The 9,323-nt window shown below is 39.5% G+C and overlaps 1 protein-coding gene across 1 annotated transcript in view; it reads right to left on the bottom strand.

The window, feature by feature from the left end:
* Positions 1-728: 728 nt before the first annotated feature.
* xkr4 (XK related 4) overlaps positions 729-9,323 on the bottom strand; it is a 29,352-nt gene continuing 20,757 nt past the window's right edge. The window contains exon 4 of the mRNA XM_026150363.2: positions 729-9,235. Coding sequence (XP_026006148.1) covers positions 8,638-9,235 — 598 coding nt within the window. The 3' untranslated portion in view covers positions 729-8,637. The remainder of the gene's footprint in view (positions 9,236-9,323) is intronic.

The raw sequence follows: 9,323 nt of genomic DNA, 5'->3' as shown, positions 1-9,323 counted from the left end.
CCAGGAATCCCCCACCCCCACATCCAAGTTCATAACACAACATCGAGGCCTAATTACTGCACCCGTGCTTGTAAAGAAGAAAACATACAGGAATGTAAACAGAGTTTTTGATGCTTACATTATTTTAACTTTACAAACAAAAAAATAATTTCAACAAAAACTACCAGGATCAATATCATCAGCCCCCCTGATGTTCTTTCTGCAAACATGGCCAAAGAGAGCTAGTTTCATCTGAGAGGACGTGCTTCCTGTCTGCATAATCCATCTCTGGTTGGCTGATTTTCATTGTGTGCAACCTTTTCTGTGCAGGCTTCGAGTGACTCTTTGGTTCCCTGCCTCTGCCGGGCTTGTTCTGTACTGTGTGGCTCTCTTTGAATCTCTTGATGATTCTTCACACTTGGAAATACTTTGATAACTTTGTGCATCCATCTGCTGCAGTGCGAGCACTTCTCAAGGTAGGTTGGCTCAAAAGATGAGCCAGACATACATTTAGACACGTGGAAGTGTTGGAGATTTTTGATTATGTCTTTTGCCATATCTTAGTTGCAATGAATCCGAGCAACTCTGCACACAGCAGCCCGTCCTGTGCTGTCCAGCCCCTTGGGTTAGGAGGTTAGTTGTGTAACATCGATAGCCTGTGATGGTGATTTGATTTGTGGCTCCTCCTGGAGAATCTACCACCAATGAGGTTTTGACTCGAAAATGAAATGAACAAACGTGAGGCCAGATAAATGACCACAGTGTACTTTATTAACTGAATTTTGGTAGTTTGTGTTGCATTAGATTCAAATAAAAATTTACAAAAATCTCATATGTACAAAAAACTCATTTTGATTATTTTTTTTTATTATTCTTGAATTATTATTTTTACAATAAAATGTACTTTTCCCCCATTGAATGCTTTCATCACACAATGCAACGTACTGATAAGACCAATATTACTTTGTCTTAAACATGTTTTTTCTTTTGTTAAATACACCACATACACCACATTTATCTTTTTTTCCTCTGTGTTTTACTGTCATATTTATAGCCATCATGGTGGCATCGCACCTCTAGAGACACGCTTCACAGTCAGAACTCAAAAAGAGAGGAATGTTCTTTTTTAACATGTACACATTGCATACATTTATTTACAGATAAGCATTTAAGTTGTTCAGTTCACTATCTGTGGTATTCCATGTTTAACCAACTCTAAACAGACATCTGTACAGAATGATTATACAGGATTGTTTTTAACCTGCTGGTCACTGTGCTTGTACTAAGACTGGACGATCCCGCCTGGAGCTGCTGCTGCTGCACAAATGATGCTGACCATTCAAACTTCATAGTGTCGTTTTTGCCTGGTTCAATAGCTAAATTCTGTATTGTGCTTGGCAGGTATGTCCGGACCACAGCAGCAAAGCTTTGATCTGTTATAGATGATGAATAGAGACAGTCGCTGGACCACAATACTAACAGAAAAACACAATCTATTTATCTCATCTTATAGTGATAGTAGAATATGTGCTCGTCATGTGGAACCACTCCAACAAGTCTTTAAGACTAAATGCAGATATGAGAGTCTTGTGTCTGTGCTTTGGTTACATTTAGCCAACTACAAACATTTTACTTTAGTGGATGGAGACTTTGTAGCCTTGTTTCCCATTACACACCAATAGCAACCTCCCCAAATCTGGCTCCCGGTCAAATATCCTGTTAAGTCTCATGTCAAAAACATGTTGGATCGTCAAACTAAATTGAGTTTTTGCAATGGCTCTATGATTGTTATATTACATATTTAACACGTGTCATGTGTCCCTGATGTTTGTAGACTTTGTCTATGGAACAGACTGGTCAAAAAAATCTTGTGCTATTAATAAATAACCGTTACTGAGAACATCTTACTCACACATGGAACATTGTTTTTCTTAGAGTCAATAAAAGTGCAAGAAAACAAGGAGGAAGAGTAAACCAAGAAACAAACTGCAATATAACTGCAAGCTTTCTATATTTTCTATTGCTTCTTCATTCCTTTATAGCAGTATTGTGCAACTGATGTTACAAATAAACACAGTCTGAGGGGTTTAGATGATGCAGTACTGAGGAACAACTTCTTTGCTAGACTAGTATAAGCACAGTAACTGCCACATATTCTGCTATCGAGTGTAAAAACATCTCTCTCTCTCTTTCACACACAGACTCACACGCATGCTTTCCAGTTTAACTAGAAAACTAAGCTGTGCCCTAAGTACAGCCTCATTGTCTCCTGTGTGATGATGTCGAAATGAAGGAAAAATCAAAATAGATTTTATTTTAAAGCAAATTAAACACAGAAAGCAGCTAAAACAAAGTCATGAACACTGGAGCACATCTGGGATTTATAAAATTCCAAATCACAGCGACAGTCGCTTCAAAGCGCTTTATATTGTAAGGTCGACCCTACAATAACACATACAGAGAAAAACCCAACAATCATATGACCCCCATGAGCAGCACTTTGGCAACAGTGGGAAGGAAAAACTCCCTTTTAACAGGAAGAAACCTCCAGCAGAACCAGGCTCAGGGAGGGGCGGGGCCATCTGCTGTGATTGGCTGGGGTGAGAGAAGGAAGAAAGATTAAAGACATGCTGTGGAAGAGAGACAGAGGTTAATTGTTATAACTAATAATTAAATGTAGAGAGGTGTATAAACACATGATGAGTGAAGAAGAAACACCCAGTGCATCATGGGAATCCCCCGGCAGCCTACGTCTATTGCAGCATAACTAAGGGAGGATTCAGGGTCACCTGGTCCAGCCCTAACTATATGCTTTAGCAAAAAGGAAAGTTTGAAGCCTAATCTTGAAAGTAGAGATAGTGTCTGTCTCCTGAATCCAAACTGGAAGCTGGTTCCACAGAAGAGGGGCCTGAAAACTGAAGGCTCTGCCTCCCATTCTACTTTTAAATACTCTAGGAACAACAAGTAGGCCTGCAGAGCGAGAGCGAAGTGCTCTAATAGGGTGATATGGTACTACAAGGTCATTAAGATAAGATGGGGCCTGATTATTTAAGACCTTGTATGTGAGGAGCAGGATTTTGAATTCTGGACTTAACAGGAAGCCAATGAAGGGAAGCCAAAACAGGAGAAATCTGCTCTCTCTTTCTAGTTCTAATCAAACAAGGTCTAAAGTAATATTTTTTTAGTTGAACCCTAATCCTCAGTTCTGTTCAGGTCAAATGTTTATATAGTCAAATCACAACAACAGTCACCTTTATATCATAAAACCAACAATCAGCCCATTTGCAGTGCCATATAACTGTCATGCTACCAATGTTATACTTTGAAGGGTTTTCATAGGGTTTAATATTTATTGTTATTTGGAATTCATTTTAATTTTGGTAAACATATTTTCATTTAAACAGAAGTGTCAACTGTGCTACAGAAGAAAATGAACTGACAGACAATCTGTAAGGGTTTGTGCATGAGACAAACTGAGGTAGCTTCATGTTCCACACATATTTATATCAATGTACTGTGTGTGTTGATGGTGATGAGCAAACTAAGGCTACAGCTGATTTTTGAACTGAAAACTAAAATAAATTGCTTGGATGTCTAAGAAATACAAGGCTGCATTTGCAACCCTGTTTCCAAAACAACAGAGAAACCTCGGTGCTTAACTCAGTACAGAAGAAAGCATCAATGAAAAGTCTGCAAATAGGGAACCATGTCTACAACAATGAATGTAGCTGAAAGCTGTTCTGGAGCAACATTTACTAAAATTACGTCACTATCCAAATACCTGTGGACGAACTGTCTTCAGAGATGTGCAAGTTATGCATGGCATGCGTATTAACGCATACCACCACATCTGCTGGCTTTTGAACTGCGCACCAGGATGGTGCAGTGGTTGAGAACCATTTCTACATTTCCCACCTCACATTTTGTTAGTTTGACACATGCTGTGCTATTTTTAATTAAATATACATGTTTAGACTTTGTCTTTATCCGCTGACAGCCCAGTTACTGATTTATTTTATTCACTTTTTTCATTAAAAAAGACGAGCAGTAATTTCACTTTTTTTTATTTGAAGGGATCATGAAAGTTCTTTCCACAGCCTGCTCTTGGTTTCCTGAACAGGCAGTATGTACAGCCTTGTACAGTATATGCCTTTCTACAACAGTATTGTGCCATCATGAAACTTGTGTCTTTATCCCAAGAAAAAAAACAAAATGACAAAAGAAAAACGCTTTACATCTACATCACATCACCGAGTTTGTTCCCAGATAATAGGTCTGGAAAAGTCCCTTCTTTAAATGGAAAATCATCAGGTTTAGTATATTTTAAAGCGTTTAGTCTTTTTAGTTGTCACTAATGTTGATTCAGCTACTGTAGTATTACTTCAGGACATCTGTCTTATGTTATGCAGCTTCTGCTGAACCCACAAAAGCTTTATGTATACAACATTTTCACTAAAGCACAAGTGTATTCCTCCACCAAACACAAGTCCATGGAAATCTCAAAGTAACCGAAAAATAATGAAGAGACATTAATGCCACGATATTGATTGGTCTCCTGAAAATATCTGATGGAAACTCTGCGCACACACACACACACACACACACACACACACATAAAAGTATCTGTTGTCAAACTTCAGCCGTAACACTGTTTGCATGTTTTTCGGTCCAACTGCTCAGTCTGAATAGATTTTTGCAGCCAGATTTTTATGCCAGATTTGTGGATTTATATCTACTTTGTGGATTTTTGTTCATTACAGTACAGTTTAAAATTGTGCAGTGTATGACTGTTTAAATGAAGATATCCGGTCGTTAAGTGATGACGTGACGAATCCTACTTCCGGGCCTAAAGTAGTCTGCGTTTAATATGGCTTTTGTGTTGTTAACATGTTTAATGTTTTGTATTTTCTTCTATTTAATCTCAAAAAGCTCCTAAAACAGTCAGTGATCCCTGTTGACCTCCCTCGGCTTTTATTACCACTAATCATTTATTTAAGCTCAGTTTTTAAAACCTTAGGATGTAACTACAGCCCAGCCCATGCAGCAGTATATGAATGACTAACCTCGTATTGTGGATGGATTATCTCAGTTGTTCTCCTGGCTGAAGTTTGGTCCTTTTACAGCATCCTGCCATGCGATTACATTTGTTCCTGACCACCGAGAACACTCACGTTAACTTTTATCGAGTGGAAAAAAAGTTAGCTTGTTTATATTATGCTAACATAGCTGTGTCGCTAGCGGTCACGTAGCACATCATTATATACCAGCTAGCCCAACTTCAGTAACCCTACAAACGTCACTGCTGTTTAGTTTTCTGTCTTCATTTATGTTGGAAGTGATAGCAGAGCTGTACGTTTTAATTTGTTTCCAAAACCCCGCAGTCAGGACATGCTATATTGTATTTAGATAGAAGCTAGCGAGCTAACTCCCTGCTAACTTCTAACTCCGTTAAATGTCATAAATTCCGTTTTCATGGATGCCTGGATGTTAAACTCAATTGTTACACCTGGTAGAGCAGAACGCTGATCATTTTATTAAAGATGAAAGACTTTAGACAGTTTTTCAACTCTCAGTAATGCCATAGTGATCGTTTGATATATGGACCTGCAGCGGAGTTTAGGTCCAGACACGGCTAGTGACGTCAGACTGAACAACCGGATACTTAGGAAGTCTCCAATGCATTACTTTATAATTATAATAATAACAACTAACAACAAAAGTTCAAAGACTATAGTGAAACTCACTATAGTGAAAGGTTTTGCAAAAAGATTTTCTAAAACGTGCAAAACCACTGCTATAGTCCTTTAAAAGTATGTCTCTGGTAAAACACAGAGGCTTTGGTGTAAGCACAAAAATATCTCTGTATCATTCAAGATTGCTTCTTTGAATTTTTATTTTTTTTACAGAAAACATTTTTGACTTGTCACCACGAAGAAAACACAATTATTAAAAAACCCTAACATACAGTATGTAATTGAAACTTCTATCTAATAGAAACCACAAAAAATGGTGGGAATATGCCAGCACTTACCAGCATAGTATATTCTGCATACACATCATCCTGGTTCTCTATCATATCGAGACTATCTCTCAACTCCGTTACATGTTCCATATGTACGGAGTGGAGAGATAGTCTTTCACTCAGAGAACCAAGGTTACAACGTAACCGTACGTTCTCTAAGTGGTCTGTATGTAATGGGCACAATACAGAGTCTTTTTTCACTTATATCTTTGTTTAAACAAGATTATGACGGCCACTGTGCTGTGGTTTCAAATAACTGCAATGACCGGTCAGAATATCCTGATTATCATTGACTGGCTTTGTGTTTTTCTCTTTCCATGCTTTAAAACAAAGACTTTGGACAAAAGACCACCTAGAATTCCTTTTATCTGGACACTATCTTAGCACAGGAAAAGCAGGGAGAGAGCTAAAATTCTTGACTAACAGACAACTAGTCTGTGAGGTGATATTGTCTGTTGCTGCCCAGCGTTTCTTGAAGTAAAGTTATTTGGGTTTTGAGGGTAAACAGAATGGTGCAAATGGGATGGCACAGCACCTCCTTATGTCTTCAGTCTCTGGTTCTCTCTTTCAGGGATGTTCCAAGGTTTGGAATACACACTACGCCAACCGGGCCAGGACAATTTAACTGGTAACATCAAACACAGACTTACACAGTATTGTTCATATTTTTTTATAGTGCACTGCACAACATCGTAATGCACTATATCAACCTTTGAATTTTGTAAGACCCCCTGACTCCCCTGAAACTTGCTACCAGGTTGGAACAAACTTTTGGGAAAAACAGGCACCATCTTGATCCAGGTCATCCATGACAAGCTACTGGAAGTACAGCATAAACATTTTGTACAATAACAATACCTCAAACAATAAATGTTTGAGGTATTTTCATAAATGTAATTTCCACATAACAACACTATGTGTGTATGTTTAATACTTAGATTGGACTTTGAAAAATGTTTTGGCCCCAAATGCCATCTGTTGGAGCTTGTACATGTTTACAGTTTCATCATTTAACACCACCAACAGTCATTTTTGGATAACCGCCTGTCACAGCATTGCATTTCTGATTGAGTAAATCCTACATTCTGTTATTTACACTTACTGTCTTTGTTACCCACATTAAAAGTTACGTATGGAAAATGTTTGTATTCCATCGCTTATTTTCCAGAGCATGGTATGCAGTATGATCAGGATCAAGCTTTTTCCCGTCTAGGTTTCTCATTTGCCAGTGGACACTTCCAGCACTATGCTAACCTGTGTTGTGTGGTTTGGTTGGTAAATGTGTTGAGTCAAAATGTAAAAAGTGTTTTTAAAAAGGGCAATTTTTCCTCGAAAGGTGACGTGTGTCACCTGCATATCTACAGCAAAGATTCTATTCAGACAGACTAACCACACGTTCCTTTGCTTGTTTTGTGTAAACTACACACACACACACACACACACACACACACACACACACACACATGACTTCAGTAGCCTCTACTTCATCTCTAAAAGAAAAATGCTGCATGTTGCATGAGTACTGTACATCCTGGTTGGAATGGCTGAGTTGGCTGCTTGTCTGTGTTTCGATCCTCAACTCATTTCCATTTCCGGTATCATCCTCTCTCCTCTCTTCGGTTCATTGGTGTCTGGCACATGCTTTCACCCTCCACATACAAGCAAAGATCAGAATAAATCTGCAGCTGTGTTTCTGAGGCCGGACTACAAATAGTTATGTTGAGCTGCCAGGAAGATTTTTTTTCTTGGCATTGAGTAAGTTTGAATGCTTCCTTTTCAGAACGAGACCATTAGCTAGTATTTGACCTTTGCCCCCTTTTCTTGCTTCCTATTATAACATTCAGCCTTATCATTTAGTATGTTTTGCCCAAACAAAACACCATCACTGCTCATAGATGCTACTTTGACCACTGTCTTCTCATAGGTCACTTTCTGGCCATCTTCCAGTGTTGATCACAGATGTCCAATAACACTGAAAGGTCTAGCTCAAAGAAGAACCTTCTGGATTATGCAGGCACCCCTAAGTTGTTTGTACAGGAATCTAGAGGATGTTCGCAATGACCCTTTTTGGCACTAAGAGAAAGAGAGTAATGACTGAGAGTACCCACCTGCTTGTGGCTGATATGGTAGGACACCAACACATTTGGACAAGTTTGAGTTTGTAATTCAGGTCTCCTTTGTTTTATGGGAGTATCTGGTGACTTAAAAGCTGTCTGTATGGACAATGGACAATTCCACTTTTTATTATTTTACAGCTTTAACTTAACACCCCTTAACACACTCGCTTCTTGTTGTTCTAAGCAGAGTGTCATTTATTATTTAGTCCATAGAAGACAACATTTACCAGATAAGTGTTAGTAAAAATAATAGCAACAATCTGACCAGCAGCAATCCCACCAGTGACACTAACTGAACTTGTACTGAGTTGGTCATCCAGCCATTACCAACAGTCCCGACTGCTTCTCGACACTTCTGATACCCGGAAATAGAAAAAGAACGACAGCAATGGGAGATGAAGATATTGAAACTGATGCCAGTAACAAATTCTTATTGCCACAGTTCCTGTTGCTGTTTATGTGATCACAGGATACCACTCTGTTGCTGTGCCCCTGCAGGGTTTCCGAAAGCCGAGCGGACTATAGAGTGGTCTCATATTCCAACCGCTCCTGTACCAGAGCATCATCTTTGTACTGCAGCCGTGGAGGAGTCAATGAGCAATCTATGGCCAAAATTGCTTTGCGAATGCTGCGGTCCAGAACATGACGCTCCCAGGCTGGATAGCGGTTCCTACAAAGGTCGATCTTGATGACGTTCTCCTCTAGGCGTGGAGCACGAGAAGATGGCGTTGATGGCACTGTGGATCGGACCTGAAACACTGGCATGCAGCCATCTCGCTCAGAATACTTGTCGTGTCGTTCCAGAGTTGTGGTAGCACCTCGGTTCGAACGCAGTGAATTGGTGGCACCTTCTGATGGCAGAGTGGAGAACTGAGCAGTAGGGTCCAGGTCAAGGCCTTGGCCACTTGGTGAGTGTCCAAAGCGTGGCCCGTTCGGGTGAAAAAAGGCATAGTACATGAGCATGAAAACAATGCCGGTGAGGAAACTGCTGAAAATGACGCAGAGTGCTGGCACTGCAAAGGCGTCAGTATTTTGAGGAAATCGGTAGAGATACCACAACGCACTGAGAGCAGTGTTCTCCATCAAGATTACCAGGTAATAGATAAAAAGCCGACACCTGCACAGAGACATGAGACATAATAACAACAAATAAATGCAAGTATTTGCAAGCAACTATCACTAAAATAAGCTGAAGGTCTCACAGA

This window comes from Astatotilapia calliptera, chromosome 18, assembly GCF_964374335.1.
Source record: "Astatotilapia calliptera chromosome 18, fAstCal68.1, whole genome shotgun sequence".
Taxonomy (NCBI): Eukaryota; Metazoa; Chordata; class Actinopteri; order Cichliformes; family Cichlidae; genus Astatotilapia; species Astatotilapia calliptera.
This window is presented reverse-complemented; position numbering and strand designations above follow the sequence as displayed.